General features: G+C 35.5%; 1 protein-coding gene across 2 annotated transcripts in view; it reads left to right on the forward strand.

The window, feature by feature from the left end:
* The first annotated feature begins 2,437 nt into the window (after positions 1 to 2,437).
* The window catches only part of LOC103027766 (cytoplasmic dynein 1 intermediate chain 1), a 97,864-nt gene continuing 81,320 nt past the window's right edge, over positions 2,438 to 18,981 (forward strand). For both annotated transcript variants that reach the window (XM_007259820.4, XM_049475416.1), the window contains exons 1-6: positions 2,438 to 2,767; positions 5,494 to 5,607; positions 5,946 to 6,060; positions 7,896 to 7,983; positions 15,938 to 15,997; positions 18,648 to 18,763. In XM_007259820.4, coding sequence (XP_007259882.3) covers positions 5,500 to 5,607; positions 5,946 to 6,060; positions 7,896 to 7,983; positions 15,938 to 15,997; positions 18,648 to 18,763 — 487 coding nt within the window. In that variant the 5' untranslated portion in view covers positions 2,438 to 2,767; positions 5,494 to 5,499. The remainder of the gene's footprint in view (positions 2,768 to 5,493; positions 5,608 to 5,945; positions 6,061 to 7,895; positions 7,984 to 15,937; positions 15,998 to 18,647; positions 18,764 to 18,981) is intronic.

Below are 18,981 nucleotides of genomic sequence, written 5' to 3' on the forward strand. Positions count from 1 at the left end.
CTGAAAATAGGACATAAACACACAACGGTTCATCAATACAGCTACCAAAACTGCACACTCTGCTAGTCAATATGGCTATTATGAAACCCATATCTATTATTATATCTTGTTATTTCGAATAAATATAAATATTATATCTTTATTTATAGTTTTATAAAGCATCAGAGAAGAACTGGGGGTTCAGTGAATGTATTGTTTGGAAGACATTTGTACCATGTAGTAGAAAAGCACATAAAGAACTAGTTCAGTGCTACAAAGGTTGATTAGACAAAAAAATAAATATAATATATTGTAATAGTGATTCAATGCTACGTACATACTATTATAACCTCTAGTGGCATAACATAATTAAGTAATTGAATTATAAGAAACAGCTTCTCAAACCATGACCCTCACAAACTGAATATCTATGATTATATGAATAAGTAGTTTATTTTCTGTGCTGAGCACACAATGATTAATCAATTCAAAACAAACCACAACACACTAAAGAAGCATAAGCCAAATAAATATATTTGATTAAAATAAAAAGACAATGCCTATTATTATAGCATGCTATTTTGAATAAAAAGCTGTATTATTTTCCCTTTTAATACAGAAGCAGTGAAAGACTGAGGGTTCAGTGGAGGCTTCTTTTTACAGACTTTTGTACCATCTAGTGGCGAAACAGAGATAATACTTGTCCAGGGCTAAAAAGATGAGAAGTCACAAGGAAAACAGCTGACATGCTGTAATAACAATGTTATGCCAGCGTTTGTAATGTTAGCATCTGTTTATGCATAGACTATATATATAATAAGCAGTGCTATAATATGTGTATAGTGTATTTGAAGTGTAAATGTATCATTTATTTCTATTTTGTATATATATATATATATATATATATATATATATATATATATATATATATATATATATATATGGACCCACCATTTCTTAATCAGTGTGTTTTCTTAAATTGTATTTTTTTACATCTATGTTCAAAACTGTGAAGGAAAACATTTGTTTTTTTTTTTACCTCAAAGTATAAACCTATACTTCTACTTCTTTAAAGCAGCACCTTTTGCTTTTGGGTTTAGGTCAGGGGATTGTGGAGGCCAAACACTGTTAAGTTTGATGTTTTCAAGATTAATCTACAATGTAGACATTAATATAAACAAAACATAGTCATTAAATTAAACTTTACACTGGTACTGTACATACCAAGGGCTGAGTGAAATGAGGATAAACAATTTTTTTGTTTTTTAACAACTTTATTTCAAAATGCATTCATTTGAAAATGAATAATTTATAAAATAATTTAAGCAAGATTAGTTTTTTAGATTTTTGCTATAAAATCTACACAGGAATGCATGTGGGATTATATAAAAATATAGTTATAAAAAGTGTGTTTTATACTTTAGATACTTCTAAGTATCACATTTATATTGTAAGAAATATCTGCACACTTGGTATTTTAATCTCAGTGTCTTCATGAGGTAGAGTCACCTGGAGTAGTTTTCTTAGCGAGTAGTTAAGAAGTTCTTGTAGGTGCTGAACAATAGTTGCTGCTTTTCATTTATGCTGTTTAGCTCATCCCAAATCACCAAATCACCCATCTCAGTTGGTCAGGTTTAGGTCAGGGAATTGTGGAAGACAAACACTTTTTTGTGTTTAATACGTAATTCCATGTGTCTCTTAATGTTTTTGATGTCTTTTATATTGACCCCCTTAAAATGCCTTTTCCTATATACGGGCTACAAGTGTAGGTGATACAAAACTCTTTTTTATGCAGTAAAATAGGTTATTCACATTCTGAAAATTTGAGGGCTTTGAAATCTCCTACAGGACCGTTGGAGAAGCTGCCTGTTTTCTCTCTACTCCACGTAATAATTCCAGATCAGTAACAGGAATCAACACAAATTCTGCAGGTTTGAAAATAAAAAAAGGTAAAAACTAGACAAATCTAACAACACTAAAGATTTGGAGGGCATGTTTGATTTGTATTCAGGAAAATATTGATTTTAAAAAGAAGTTCAGGAAAGAGCTAATTGTATGATTTTATCCATTAAATTTTGATATTAGCAGATTTGCTTAATTTATTTTATTTATTTTCTATTACAATTACATGATACATGATTACATGTTTTTTTTATTAATGTTGCTTATCAAACATGAAAGCTTTTTATGTAATGCTTGAATTTAAATCCTCCAGATTTAGTGGTGTAATGTCAGGCAGACAATTGACAAAAATCCTGGCCTGTTAAGGGGTTAATCTACACTGTAAAAAAATAATTAGATAAAGAAGTAAAGAATATCATAAAATGAGATGTGTAATTGGAACTGTGACTTGAGGCTTCATAAATACAGTGTGGTTTTCTTTTTTTAGTTTTTCTTTCTAGGTCATATTTAGATTTAAAGTCTAAGTGATCATAGACTGCTCTCTCTACAGCTCACCGCTTGCTGGCAGTGTTGTGCCAGATCGGTGCGCGGTGCTCATTTGACAGCATGTGTTGCCGGAGTGGTGCTGTTTCTCCCAGACTGCCTTCAATCTGGAGCAGGAGGACAGAGTAGGGTTTACAGATGAAACATGGGTGAATATGAAAGTGCATTTGATCTGGCTGTTATTTAAGAGCCCGATATCTGCAGCAGAGCATCCCAGTGCAGGCATGCTTTACTGAAACCTGATCATCACTGCGGGTCAAAGAGAGTGTGTGTGTGTGTGTGTGTGTGGTACTGAGGAGTGATACAGCATCTTTCCAGGGGACAGCATCCATACGGCCATCAGGTGAGCCCTGCCATGTTGTTATTGTGAATGCATGCTTTATGCCGAGGTCACGTGAACTGTTTTATTTATATCTGACCTATACATTTGTCTTAGTATTATGGAGTAATTCCTGCAGCTCGTGCTGGTCGTATTCGCATGTGGAATATGACGTCATGGTGCTTTGCTCCATGGGCTACCCTGTGTTAGCAATTAGCTAGCCATTCTTTAGGGTTTACATAATAATAATAATAGTAATAATAATAATGACATTGTACGCAGTCAATTAGCTTTATAAACAGGATATTATCTATAATGTAGCTGTGATAATAATGGTAATTATATATTTTAGCTTCTAGCTTTCTGTGGCTGTAAGAGTCAGGTTCACATCATTTCACAGACATGGTGTGATAATCCTTCATAATAAAAGCTGTCATGTGAAAATTAGGCTCTGAAAATTAAATTCTCTGTCAAATTAGGTCACCCCAAGATGTTTCAGTGACGCCTTAAATAATTTTATTCACGTATTGTCTTTTCTTTGTCCTACTTTCCTCATTGAGCTAATTTATTTTGAATATTAGACCTATTACACACCCCATTTTCTTTTTCCCTTTTATATACTGCTGCTGCTGTGTACAGACATGATATGATACACAATTGTGTCCTCGTTACAAGCTTTCTGTCAGTGAGGTAGCTAGAGCTACAGACAGCAGGGTTATTTCAGGGTCTTTCAGTAACAAACTAGCTTTCTCAGGTCATAAATGCTGTGTCATGCTCGTTACTGTGTAAATAACCATTGTTAAAATCTCAAATGTGCATTTGAGATTTTTGCCCATAGCACTGGTGCTGTGAAGCTAAAATAAAAATGTATGTCATATAATAAATTTTGTGTGGCATAGAATACTCATTGCTGAAGAAATAAAGAGTCTAAACAACATGGTTAAGCTTGTTTACTAGCAAAGGGTATGTTTTTCCTTCAGAATGTAATGGTTTATTTGGTCAACCAGCATGACTACGCAATCTGACTGAGCACATCAGCCAGTATGAACCAGCTGTTCATCCAGAAAAAAAAAAATCATACTCCATGCTGGTCAATATCTAGTTAATGAGCCATTATGAACTGCCTGTACATGGTAGTTTTTGAGTATGACCAGCTTGACAAAACCTGCTTTTTTCAAAACTAGATTTTACCAAATTAGTCAATCACAATGACCATCAAACTAAATTAAAACATACACTATGCTGGCCAAAAACTAAGCAGGTTAACCAGTGTGCTGTGTGTTCTCATTTGAGTTGAGACAGAATGCTCCTTGCAGAAAAAAAACACAGTCTGGGCAACCTGGTTAAGCTGGATGACCAGCATGAATATATAAGCAACCTGACCAAGCCTGTCAGCCTTGATGACCAGTCTGACCATGCTGGTTCACCAATCTAGCCAGCCTTATGTCAGTAGTTCACCACCAGGACTGGGTTGACCATATACATCAACCAGCTCTACAAGTCAACCACAATGATCAGTTTTTTTTTACCAGTTGGTCCATTAATCTCAATTAAAAGCATATTACCAGCAAGGTGTCTTTTTTATTAGAATTTCAGGATATGGCTGTTTCTATAAGCATGACTACACAAGCCAAGCGAGTCAGCCAATATGACCTATAGCTTTTTGACAAGCATGACTATGCTGGAACCGTGACCATGCATTATGAACAGTCACAACTATTCAACCAGTATGTTCTGTTTAGTGGTCAAGAAGGTCATACTGATAGACCAGCTGGTCTAGAAATCTCAAATAAAAACGGATGCTGGATCCTAATTGCACTGTTGAACTATAAACTAATACTATATGTTATACACTATTTACTAATCTCAATAGTGCAGGTTTGACAGGTTAGTACAAAAAATGATGTACTAATAATTTTTGTAGTGTTGTTGTGCATCATTATCCAGCATTTTTGAAGAGTTCAACCCAATTGTGTACTAAATGCTAATTCAAACGAGTGTTTTAGTACAAAGTTTGTAGTATACAAAAAATAGTCAAAGTTAAGTTTACCCAAATATTCACAATACACACTTATAACAGGTCAGTTTTACATCACATTAGACACTATTATACCACAATGCAAAACAGAAAGGAGGTGAACAATGTTAGAAAACAATGGCTAAAGCTGCAATGAAGCGCAGCAGCAACATCAGCTGGAGAACTTCCAGTGACATACTGTATGTTGGCATAGCAATGCTTCATCATGCGACCTTACTGTACAGTCATTATGACGAATCTGACAGCCAGCTTGTTTATTTTGGTCATACTAAGAGACCAGCTGGTCCATCAAACTCAAGGATTCAAAATGGTTAACTAGCCTAATCTAATTATCTGATTTAGCTGTTTAGTGTGTATATTTCACATTGATTATCAGCTTTTCAACCACCTTGACTGTTAAAGGAAAAAGAAAGCTGGTCATGAGCTGAATTATTTAGCAAGGCTAAAACTTATTAACAGTGTTCACCTCATAACTATAGTGCTGATTTAATGAAGGAAACTTTTTAAAATTTAGCTGACTCTTTAGATGCCTATGTGAGGAAATGTATGTTAAACAGGCAAATATTAAACAACAATGCATCATCAGCATGTAACTATTTCTCTATGTTCTTTTCCTGTTTGGAATTTAATTTATTATAAATGAGATAGGTATTAAGAAGGACAAATTATGCAAAACTGTTTATCTTCTGTGGCTCCCTTGTTAATATGACAGGACAAAATGGCTGACAAGAGTGACCTAAAAGCAGAGCTGGAGCGCAAGAAACAGCGCCTAGCTCAAATCAGGGAGGAGAAAAAGAGGAAGGAGGAAGAGAAGAAGAAGAAAGAGGTAAGAACATTAAACCATCCTATCGAAGACTAATGATAATGAGGTAATTAAAATAAGGTTAGATAAGGTAAGATAAGATAAATATGTATAATCCCACAATGGAATAAGCATATAATAAAATTGCAATATTACAGCATCTTAGAGGACAGGATGTGTATACATACATACACATACATATATCTATATATACACATTTACTAGAAGACAAATAAACTAATAAATCTAAATGAAAAAAATATAAGACAAATAAAAGAGTATGTGACACAGATATGAAATGTGGATGTGACTGTCTGTCTGCCTGTCTTTGTGTGTGTGTCTGTGTGACACCTAAAACATAGTCAGAAACACAGCAGAAAGCAGAGACTGTCCCAGAGGACTCTGATTTGGACCGCAAGCGCAGAGAGACTGAGGCGCTTCTACAGAGTATCGGAATCTCCCCCGAGCCTCCGTTAGGTACGTACTGTGCAGTCATCACTGATCAGTCCGTCTGCATCTATTCTCTCCATCTCACTCCACACACAGCAGTCTGCTCAGAGCCATGTCTCTTTACACTGCATGAGACCAGCCTGCGGTCGATTCCATTCTCTAGTCGAGGCACATTTCAGCAAATATTAATGTTTCCCAACTGTAAATGGGATGAGTTGGCTCAGACTGAAAGGTTACTGCCCTTTAGCTGAGCCCTGCCTGCTTTTTGAACATATTTAGTTTGAAGTCAATAGCAGCTCACCACATTGTTAAGCCTGTCAGTTTCAGGATCACTGTGTTCAGAAGCTCATCCACATAATGGCAGAAGAGCATTTCAGGCATTAATTAAGAGCTTGTCCTAAAAAATGCCTCAAATCCATCAATTGTTTTGTTTTGGCAAAGGCAGAGATTGGATGTAGTGGTTTACAGATGTGCTGCTTGTAATTGAGTCACTACAGTTCCCCCTAGTGGCAAGATATTCCAGTAACCTGCAGGAATAATGTTTAAAAGCATAGATGATTAGTTCAATAATATGATCTCATTTTTATCTTTACATAGTCCACATATATTTTGTGACATTTACTCATCATGAAATTGAAAGTTTAAAGGGTAGGCCCCAAAATAATAAATAATATGTTAATTTTTAAACATGAAAGCCCTTTTGTTTTCTGTATAATTGGTCTATATGCTATATTTTGGGTGCATGTATAAACATATATGTAAAGATATATGTATAATGTCAAATGAACTGTATTCTATTAATGCAAAAACTATAATAAGTAAGTACAGTCTTGCCAATAAAAAAAAGTTTAAATAAGCTTAGACAAAACACACTTTTTTATTTAATTTGATCAGCAAATCCTAATAAATAATAAAACACTAGAATTATCAGTGTGGGCACTCTAGGCCTGTTACAATAACTCTTTTTAATGAAAATATAACAATGTAGTAATGCAATAACAACCAACCCTGTCCCGATAATAAATGTTTTGCATGATATTTTGTCCTAGAAATAATTATAATAAAATGTAATATTGTAATTTTAAGTCAGTTTTATTTCCAATTATAAAATGGTGGAATAATAACATAATAATGCCATTAACATGTTTCACAACTTTAATAAGGGTGAATTGGAATATGTTATGCATTATATTATATTATAAATAAATAATAAAATAGAAAGTGAAATATAAAAATAGTATATGTTGTAAAATATCCTAAATAAAGAAAAATATATACATAAATACCCTTTTCTCTCATCTTCAGATCAGTACCTGCTGCTTTTACCACAATTAACCAAATGTGTTTTTGTCTTTGTAATAAGGGGTTTATGCGTTATGTGGTTGGAGACACACTGTTCTTGCTGATGCGCTGGTCACGTGCTGCATCCACATTCTTTTTCATCTGAGAAACAGCTGTTTTTTTGTTGTTCTGTACATTTCACACTAATGCAAGAACATTGCGCTCATCTCAGAGTGTCCTACTGGCCACACATTCCAGCCCTGTTTATTGATGCCTTTCCAGAGATCTGAATGCAGATGTCAGTTTAGTCATTGTTTGTGTGCTTCCCAGTTGAATGTTTTTTTAACTGGGAAAAAGACTGAAACTCTTGCCATTAGTGCCCCAAATATAAACCTTTATTACAGTGACTTAGATCCTTTGTTATCTTGATCCAAAGGTATGGTCAACTGTGCTTGTCCAGCATGTCTGTACAGCATATTCGTTGCTATTATATCAAGCAATACACCTGTCTTGAAATATCTATGTATACATTTAATATTATTTCATAAGTGATCTTTGTATTATTGTATTGTGTGTTTTAGTTCCAACACAAATGTCTCCTTCAAAGTCAATGAGCACACCGAGTGAGACAGGCAGTCAGGACTCAGTGGATGGTGCTGCTGCGGGCAGGTATGTCTTTCTTTTCTGTTTACGTGTGGACATCTTTTATCAAGACACATTACTGTAAATGACAGATAAGATCTACAAAACATATAAAAGAGAGAATTTTATTTATTTAGGCAATTAGTTATTGTTGCGTTACATTGTGGCTAACTACTAACTTATTTCCCATGCTAACCCCTCATCTTTAATTTCACACTGCTCACTGACTCATTAAGCTAATCTGTGAAAACACACTATAATGATACATTCTCAAGTACAATTCTTAAATTTTTATATAAAATGGCCACAAAGGGTTTGTTATGAACCGTTTGTGTAAAAGAAGTATAAGTGATGATGAGTAAACAGAAAAATAACGTCTACATTAACATGTGATGGTTGTTCGCTCACATTAGGTGTGTGCAATTAATCAAAAACAGTTAAAACCAATATTCAGAACCTTTTAATCGACATAATCTTTCCATGTCTAGTGTTTTGTTACCTTCATACTGTGTATGTGTTCAAGTACTCACATCTCTTTTAAACAAATGCTTCTTTATATATCAAAAACTTGTTCTTTTATGACTTCACTCAAAGAAGCCTTTGTAGCACCTTTATTAATTAAATGGTATAGAAATGAAGAAATGTATGATCTTAGGAAGCATCAAGGATGCTCTCTGAAAGATTATCAACACCAAATAAATAAAAAAGCATGTTATTTAAACATTCTTTCTGTTTGTCTTTTTGAATGGCATCGACAGATATAGGTAAGGACCAATGTTAATGTTAATGTTTTGAATGTGTGTCCTGTAGTTTCTAGTCTTTGTTTCTGTCATCTAGATGTTGTACGTCTCAAATGTCAGGACTAGAAAACAAGGAGTTGATCCTGGCAGAGATGCTCTAAAGAGGACATGGTCACAGTAATAGCACCAGAATGTAGATTTAACCTTAAACGGCTTAAGTATTGATAATAAAGCAGAGAGCATCCTGCAGTCAGACATTTATGAAATTCTCTCCTATAACAGCTTTATAACAGCATCAAACATCCAACCTTAGAAGTCTTTAGTTACTGTTTTACTGATTTGCTATTGCACTTTAATGTAATTACAGTTACATTTAAATCATATAAAATACGGTTATATGATCAGATAAAACTAGGTCTGACAATTATGTTATAGATGAATTATTTAATGCATGGCTATGGCTTTAATAATGTAAATATGTATATCATTATGTATAGTCAGGTTTGAGTCTTCTTTTGGTGCAATGCTGAAATACACAGTCATATCAGAATATTATGACCACTTGTAGATGTAAAGTCAGAGACAGATGCTCATCTGCTGCAGCACAATTTGTGTTGCTCATCCTCTAGTATTTCATCAGTGGTCACAGGATGCTGCCCACAGGACGATGCTCACAGGATGCTGAGAATGAACCACCATCTTAACAATGCCTTCTCTATACGGGTCATGTGGTGTCCTGTCCATTTAAAAAAAAAGTATGAAATGAGGATAATAATGTAAAGCTCTGGAAAAAATAAGAGACCACTTAAAAATGATGAGATTCTTTAATTTTATCAAATGAAAAACCTCTGCAATATAATCTTCCAAATGCTTTCAATGCTTCCAAAGCCATCAAACCAAGCTGAACTGCTTGAATTTTTGCACCAGGAGTGGCATAAAGTTATCCAAAAGCAGTGTGTAAGTGTCACGTAGACCCAGGCAGGGAGACGAGGAGGCGGACACAAGTGCAGGTAGGGACGAAACGAATGATTTAATAAATATATATATATATATATATATATATATATATATATATATATATATATATATATATATATATATATATATAACAAAGATAAACAAGTAACAAAGAACACGTAATAATAAAGTAAACCAAAACAAACGAGAGGAACTAGTGAACATAAACTAAACAAACAAGAAGTACTAAATATATATATATATACAAACAGGGAGTAAATAAACAAAGAAACAAACAAAGCTAAGAACATAAACAAGGAATAAACAAGAAACTAGAAACTACCAAAAATAACCAAGAAATAACCAAAACTAAACAGGGCAGGGATATATATACAAGGGAAACAACAAGAAGCAAAACACTAAGAAATAAACAAGGAAATAGACTATATATATAAGGCAAAAACAGAGAACAGAGAAACGCTAAGAGAACTGATAACACTGAGAGAGACAAAACAACATTGGAAGGTGCGAAGACCGACCGAGACAAAGTGGCAGAGGAGTGCTATTTATAGTAACATGTAACACACAAGAATAGGAAACACCTGGGGAAGGGGCGGAGCTACAAATGAGAAACAGGTGGAAAAGTACTGAGACGGGAGACACAGGGGAGCACAGGTCACGTGGGGAAGACACACAGAGACACGAGACGAGGCCAAGACGTGACAGTAAGACTGGTGAAGGAGATTAAAAACCAGGGTTATTCTACCAAATATTGATTTTAACTTTAAACTTTTTTGAATATAAACTTGTTTTCTTTGCATTATTTTAGATCTGAAAACTACATCTTTTTAGTCATTTTAGCCATTTCTCATTTTCTTATTTTCTAATTAAATAAAAGCTCTAAATGACAATTTTTGGGGGGAATTTGGGAGAAATGTTGCCCGTAGTTTATAGAATAAAATAACAATGTTCATTTTACTCAAACATATACCTATAAATAGCAAAATCGGAGAAACAGATTCAAAAACTGAAATTGTCTCTTTTTCCAGAACTATATATTGAGAAACAGAAGAGCTACAGTCTGGATTTATAAAACTACAAAGTGTTTCTATATAATAAATTGAGCTTATAAAATGGACAGTGGGTTAGGAATAAGTAAGTGCTCATGATATTCTGATATGACTGTGTTTACCAAAAATAAAACTGAGCAGACTGCAATAAGTCTGCAAAGCAATAACATGTCTTCTGCCTACAAATGCAAAGAATTACTTTAGTTTCAGTGAGCTGCATCTGCTCTAAAATAATTTGAAAATCATCGCAAAATGCTATTGTTCTAGTCAGTGATACCTAGTGAGGACTTCTAAGGGTTAAACTACAGTGTTCTGTTGATCACCGTATTTAGCTGTGTTGTTTTCTCCAGTCACGAAAGGGTGTTTAGAGTGAGCTGAAGCTGTGGGGTGATGAAGGTGAGGGCTGATGTGGTAAGGGGGCTGCCTGTGCTCCACTCAGCAGACAGGCCTGTAATTAAGCCTGTATAATGCAGGCTTGCTTCATAGAGTGACATTTGATGGCCGTGCTTGGCCCTGTCAACTGCTCTCTGCAGGGAGCGTGTTTCTGCTCTCCACCTCTCCGCTGAAGCCGTTTTAGTGCACTCTGCACATTTAGACGGCCTAAGCGGATCCAGCCAGTGGCCTTAAGTGTAATAGTGTGGTGATTCACTAGCGAGTGAGTAAAGCTGAGTATCTGTGTAATGTAGGTAAGAGTCGTGAGTATATAAACTCTTACTACTGTGAAGGTAATGCTCTATTTTCTGGTGGAACAAAAAATTCGGTGGCTAAATTTTGGGCTCGGTCCACTGTGTGGGAAGCTTGACAAGCCATTATTTATCCTTCTCCATGTCCCCTACTGTATGTAGGGGTGGCTAAAATGAAGATATGTTATCATTATCATGTCACAATACACTTTTCAGTGTATACTGTGGGTGTCTGTGGTGCTTGTAAAACACTGGATGAATGCAGGTACCAAATAGACCAATTATTATGAGCAACAACAAAAAAACTGCTTGCTTACAAACTGACAATTGGATGTCATCTTATTTTTCCTCATGTTATTATTTTTATCATACTTTATTCATAACATTTAATCAATGGTTTGATTCATCCTCTTGTTCCTTCTGAAACATTGTTTTTTTTCCCATTGTTCTCTAATTATTATAGCCTACACTATTTTACTGCCCCTCACTGCAATACAGCGTTAGCATTTAGCCCAGCCATGGCAGTAAGAGCACACTCCAAGTGCAGTGGGCAGCTATCTCAGTGTACAGAGTTAGTTGATAGTTTGGTGTTTTGTTTGATGACATTTTAGCCATAATAAACAGACCTGGGGATTGAGTCAGTGTCCCTTTGGTTACAAGTCTTCTTCTCTAGCCTTTAGGACATGGTTGCACCCAAGGCTTTGACCTTTTACATTAAATAGCTGTTTAAAATGATAATTCCATACAAGCACTTTGGCTCTGAATCAGAACTAAGGCTGTGTTTGAACATTAGAGACTGTTCCTCCAACAAAAGTATGATTAACTAGTTCTTAATACTGTTGATTAAAAAAATTATAAAATTAGCAGGTGTCCCAATACTTTTGTCCATATAGTGAATCTACTGCTACATATTAGTTCTAATAATTTTCGCTGAAATAAAAAATAAAAATGAATAATTAATAATTTATATGAATCTTGAATACAGAGCACAAAGAGTATTTTCTTGCAGGCTTTCATTAATTTTGTCATTTTTGATAACATCTTCATATGGGCTTAATAACTCATGCATAAGCAATGAATAATGTCTTTATAAAGCATTATTTAAATATTTATAGTTATTTATAGTTTTCATTTATAGATTATGCCATTACTCGCAACATGACATACGACTTTGGTTGAAATAAATTAGATTTTAGTGATATAATTAATTGTTGCATATTATATTTTAAACTTTATAGAGATGGTTGATGAAAGAGAAAAACAGTTTTTAAGTCGTGAAAGAACATTCCCAATACATAAGAAGGTTTTAAGAATTGAAAAGGTGTTACCACTTTAGTTTGAGGGTCTTAAAATAATTTATAGTGAGTCATGTTGTATAAGTAATATTGCTTTATTAATACAATATTCAATGCTATGAATGTGTTTAAATAAGCCTTAAAATACGGTGTAAGCACTGAATTGATACAATAGGCAAAATGTGTTCTTCTATTACTTTTCTAAGAGAAAAGCTATTACAAATATACAATGTAGACATATTTATTGAACAATGAATGCTTTTAACATCCCATCAGACAAATAATCAATAATACTATTCTTTGGCATCAGTTGTTTAGTCTTTTCACCTATTCAAAATAACACTAAAAGTGTGTTTTGCTATTTTTGACCAAATATTTTTGGTTGCATCCTTAATTTAAACATAATGAAGCATTACATCAACTTTTGTCCTATCTTAGATTAGGCAGCCTTATAAACGAATCTGACACTGAGCAGTATGTATCTGAAGAGCAGAATAGAGGAAAATATAATGTAGATTTTACTATGCAAACATGGCTGCTCGCTGTAGCTCTGTAGTGGCAGACGAAAGAGAAAGCGGAGAAGTTTAGCATGTCCCCCCCCAGGGTGACTGCCTGATGCCTGCTGTTACCTCCAGCCTTGACTTCAGCGATTCCTCTTGCATGGTTAGATTGGAGCCATTTATCGTAGCGTGAATGACAATCCAGTTTTTTAAGTGTCATCCCCTGGTAAAACAGGGTGTCAGCTTGACACTACCTTTTGACTGTGCTCACTTTCAGTGAAGGGATAATAGGCATGCTCATGACTTGTACTGAAGGTTACGCAGAAGTTTACAAGGTTAGCACTACCCTTTCATAACTTTTGACCTGTATGGTCAACCACTACCAGGTGTACACGTTTTTGGTTAAAGGCCTTGAAGGAATTTAAGAAGACACTGCGTTTATCATTTTGGGGGAATGTATATATGTATAGAAATACACACACATATACACACCCACTACTTATTTGTCCAAAAGTTTGTAGACACACTTTCTGATAGCTGATTTCAACTGTATACCCAGTGCTGTCACAAGCCGTATACACGTCTTGTCTCCATCTCCATTTAAGAAGCAGTGACAATATAATAGGATGCTCTGGAGCAGCCGCACATGAACCTAAGGTCACTGTGCCCAATGACAAGCATCAACTAGAGGCGGTCTTAAACCACCCAGCCCCCCAGGGGAGTTTGGAGTATATGAATCGCACTGTGGAGATAGTGATGGAATAATTGGGCACCCTCAAATACCTTTGGATTGACCTCACTGTTGCTCTTGTAGCTGAATGAAACCAGTCCTATCAGCACTGTTCCAAAATCTAATGTTCCTGTAGCTACAAAGTAGGGGGACAAATTCCTTAATCTCTAAACTGTGTGTATGTAATATACACATATAACCAAATAACCCCCCATTCATAGTTTGTTGTCATATATGAAACTCTTTAATTCATATATGTGCAATATGCCTTTACCATTAATGCATATAAATACATGTATGTGCATCTTTCAGTGGTGGCAGTGGAATGTGAAAGATGACAGTCTCTGCCTTTTGTTCTTTTTGTGACTTTAATTCATGCAATCATAATCATATTCATGTACCAGACAGTGTTTCAGATTACTACAGATGTTCATTACAGCAATACTAAACATGTTTCATTTAGTTCAGTCTGATTTATTTACAGTCAGGTTCACAAGTCTTTGGACATTGATACATTTGTCCTAATTTTATCTCCGTACACCACCTTCCAATGGATTTGGAATGATTTGTAATCATTGTGTTATTTTATTTGTTAAGGGTTTCTGTATTAATGTTATATTTACAGTTTAGGGACTACAGCCATTCTTACACAGTCACTTCTTTGTCAAAGACTGATGTTTGAGACTTGTTTTTGTGTCTTTCTTCCTTCAGTTTTGTTCTCATTAAGTGAAAAACAGCTCAATTATGTTGTGGTGAAGACTACGCTGTGTCAAAACATTCCATTTCTTTTCCTAAGAATCTCTTTGTCTACTTTTGCAGTATGAATTTGGGTCAGTATCCATCTGTACTGTGAAGCACCATTCTATCTGATTTGCAGAATTGAACTAAATCTGAGAAAAATAATAGTTTCATACACTTAAGAACTAATTCCGCTTCATCTATAAATAGTTAATAAAATGCCAAATAATGATCTAGTTCCAGTTCCTTACTTGCCCATGCCATAACACTGCCTCCACCATGTTTAACATGCTTATTAAACATGTTAATTAAACCCTATATATGAAATGCTAAAGCCATCTCTTAGAAAAAATCTTCTGGAATTTTGACATGCCAGATTATTCTCGACTTCACTAGACATGAAGGGAGGTTTTCCTAAGGAACAGTTTTGTGTTCATCTACTGTAATGGCCTTTCATGATATTCCATTCAAATAAAATGCTTGAAAACTAGATTATGTGTCATTTTTACGTTAATAACAGTTTCAGAATTAGACGTTATCCTGATGTAAAATTACCAACATTCAACCTGAAATTAACGTCTATTGATGTTGGTGGCCACCTGGGTCCATATGCAGGTTTTGTGTATTTTAACTAGTTTAGAAATGTATGTGTAACATGCAAATTACACTTCTCCACCATAGGACGACCCCAGGAGCAAGAAATCTCATAATGCTGCTTTAATTTTTTTATTAAATAATAAAGCAAGAGGCCACACCTGTCCTTTGTTCTGAGAACAACTAGGACAAGTTTAAGTGGTTAATGCAATATTTTTGTTAAACTCATTAAAATTAAAGATGAAAGTCTGAATTCCATTCACATTTTTTTTTCACATCCATTAAGGTGGTGTACAGAGACCAAATTACATAAATTGTGTTACTGTCCAAATTCTTATGGACCTGGCTAGACATGTCCAATGAATAATGTTCATGTAATAATGACAGTTTAATATGATCCCTGCAGTCATTCAGCCACCCTGTAGACCCTGTAAACCACCTCATATCTGAACATCATGAATATGTGAATATGTGATAATTCTGTACTGTTCCCCTCTGTGTGAACGGATGTGATTCCTGTGTCTCTCACTGTTCTCCCGCCCTGCATGCGGATCAGTGTGTGTAACAGTGTGTGTGTGTGTGTGTGTGTGTGCTGTGTGTGTTAATGGCGAGGCTAATCACGCATGTTCTCTCCCTCCTGGCCCGTGCGTCGCGCCCCCTGCTGCTCCCTCCAGGACCCTGCAGTGGGACACTGACCCCTCTGTTCTGCAGCTGCAGGCTGACTCTGAGCTCGGGTACTGACTCCCACCTCTCTCTAACCATCTGTTCCTCTACTCTACTGCCTCTCATTTTCTCTCGTGCTCTATTTTTTTACTATTTCTCCCTCTTTCTCCCCCTATCTCTCTTTATTCTCAGTATCACTTTTTCTCATTATCTCTCTCTCACTTTCTCTCTCTCTCTGACCATCTGTTTATCTATGCTGCTGCCTCTCATTTTCTCTCACTCTCTCTTTTTTATTATTTCACCTCCTTTCTCCCTCTTTCTCTGTCTCTTTATTCTCAGATTTGTATCTCTTTATCAACCCTGTATTGTTTCTATATAAATTTTCTATCACTCTTTCTCTCTTTTTCTCTCTCTCTCTCTGACCATCTATTTCTCTTCTCTATTGCCGCTCATTTTCTCTCATTCTCTCTTTTTATTATTTCTCCCTCTTTCTCCCTATATATGGCTCTATGTCTCTTTATTCTCAGTTTTTTACCTCTTTATTACCACTTTAATTTCTCTATATCAGTTGTATATCACTCTCTCTCTCTTTGTTTCTCTTCTTTACTGCCTCTCATTTTCTCTCATTCTCTTTTTTATTATTGCTCCCTCTTTCTCCCTATAAGTCTTTCTATGTCTTTTAGAAAGTATTTTCTCTGTCCTTTTTGTATCATTCTCTCTCTTACTTTCTCTCTCTGACCATCGTTTTTTTTTCTTTACTGCCTCTCATTTTCTCTCATTTTTTATTTCTCCATTTTCTCCCTCTCTCTTTGTGTCTCTCTGTGTCTCTATAATCTCAGATTTTTTAATCTTTTTATTAACCCCGTATTTTCCACAATCACTTTTGTCTCATTATCTCTCTCTCTCTCTTTCTCTGTCTGTCTCTCTCTCTATCCTTCTATTTATTTCTGTTTTTGCACTGTTTTGTACTCTCTTTATCTCTGTTCTCTGTCTCTTTCTTTGCCTGTTTCTTAAGGTTTATCTCCCTTTCTTTGTCTGTGTCTCTCTCTTCCTCTTTATTTTCTCTATTCAGCTGTGCCTTCTCTCACTCTCACTTATTCCTCCTCCCTCTCTCTTTTTCTTTCTGTTTTAGTCTTTTTTTCTCTTTTTAATTCTCTCTCTTTCTGTTCCACGTTTGAACTATCCTGACTTTCTTTTTTTGTTTTTCAGTGTCTTTCCTTTTCTTTCTCTCTTTCTCTGTCCATTTCTCTTACATATTTTTCCTCTTTTTCTCTCTCCCCAACTTTTTCTCTGTCTTATTTTCATTTGCATTGTCACCGCTCTATCTTTTACTCTTGTCTTTTTTTATCAATTTCTCATTTTGCCTTTTTAATTCTCTCTCTCTTGTTCTCTTTTTTGGTTCTCTTCAATCTTTCTTGGACTCTCTCCTTCTTTTTCTCTTTCTGATGTTCTCTCATTTTCTTTCTTTGTACTCTCTCTCTCTCTCGTTTTCCTTTTCTCTCTTTCTCTCCCTCTCTTTCTCTCAGTCAGTACTCACTGTGGTGTCTCTCACCTTTTCCCGGTCTGACCTTTTATTTCTCTTTCTTTGTCTGTCTTTACTCCCCCTCCTCCTTCTCATTCTCCCTCTTTTTAAGTTTGTCAGGTTTAAGTGCTTTCAGCTGGTTACTCTCCAGCTGTTTGCCGGGGGCTGTATGTGGCAGTGATTGATGTAGGCTGCCGGTACAGGTGCAGGGACACTCAGAGTGCAGCACATGAGCACTAGAATTAGAACTGCTGCTCTTCACTCTTCCACAAAGCCTGCTGTCTAAACCTTTCCCCATATAAACAGTAATGCAGGGAGCTGACTGTAATTCAGCAGGGCTGTGTACTGGTGGAAATGAAATATCACTGCATCATAACTTTGTCTTTGATATTGTTTCTTTTGAAAAAATTGTATAATGTATAGATGTAATATATTGTGGTCATATGGAATAAGAAAAACACAACTGTTTGAATCTGGTAACATTTATGCACCACTTTATTCAGTTTTTATTATAATGTCTAATATCTTATTATAAAATCTCTTATTTTATTTTATTTTGATTGAACATTCACTATATGGACAAATGTATTGGGACACCTGCTCATTCTTTTACTTTTTATTTTTTTCAAAATCAAGGATATTTATTATAGAATGTCTACATATAAATTAAGAATTACCGGTAATCCTGCTTTTGTTGGAGTAACTGTCTTTAATATCTAGGGAAAACACTGTACTAGATTTTGTAGCATTGTTGTGAGGATTTGATTGCATTAAGGCCTGGATTTTAGATCACCAGCACCCAACCCTTAGACATCTCAACCGACTCATCTCCAATGGATTGAATGGAGCACCATCATTCCAGAGAACACAGTTCCACTGCTCCACTGCTTAATGGAACTGGGGGAGTCCTAATCTATTGGCAATACTTCTCTACAGAGACTACACAAGCTGTGTGTGTGTGCATTTGCACATCTGGGTCAGCAGTGCATGCGATGTGAAGCAGCTGAAAGCAGCATTCATTATAAGAGGGTGTCCATTGTGAACATTTGGACATATAGTGTTTGAGACACAGAAAATGTTCATAATTCATGACATAATGTGTTATTGTGTGTGTGTGTGTGTGTGTGTGTACTATATGTGTGTGTATGCCTATGTACGTGTGTGTATGTATGCACGTGTGTATTGTATTTGTGTTCCAGACGCAGAATGTACAGGCTTGGAGCATCTAAGATCACCCAGGTTGATTTCCTGCCCAGGGAGGTGGTCTCGTACTGTAAAGAGACACAGACTCCTCTAGCAGCTCATCAGTCTGAAGGTACACTCAGTTCTGTCTCTCACTGTTCTTATGTAACCCGCTGCATTTACAGCTTACAGCTGTCAGTACTGCCTGTAGCACTTATAGTTTTTTCATTTTGCTTCATAACTGACGTCAACTGCTTTTGCTGTAACACTGTGTCATGTGCTGTTTGCCCCTGTCAGCTACTGTACACCCGCACCTATTAAATTGTTGACGCTTATATCTACATAAGGCTC

This window comes from Astyanax mexicanus, chromosome 3 (assembly GCF_023375975.1).
Source record: "Astyanax mexicanus isolate ESR-SI-001 chromosome 3, AstMex3_surface, whole genome shotgun sequence".
Taxonomy (NCBI): Eukaryota; Metazoa; Chordata; class Actinopteri; order Characiformes; family Acestrorhamphidae; genus Astyanax; species Astyanax mexicanus.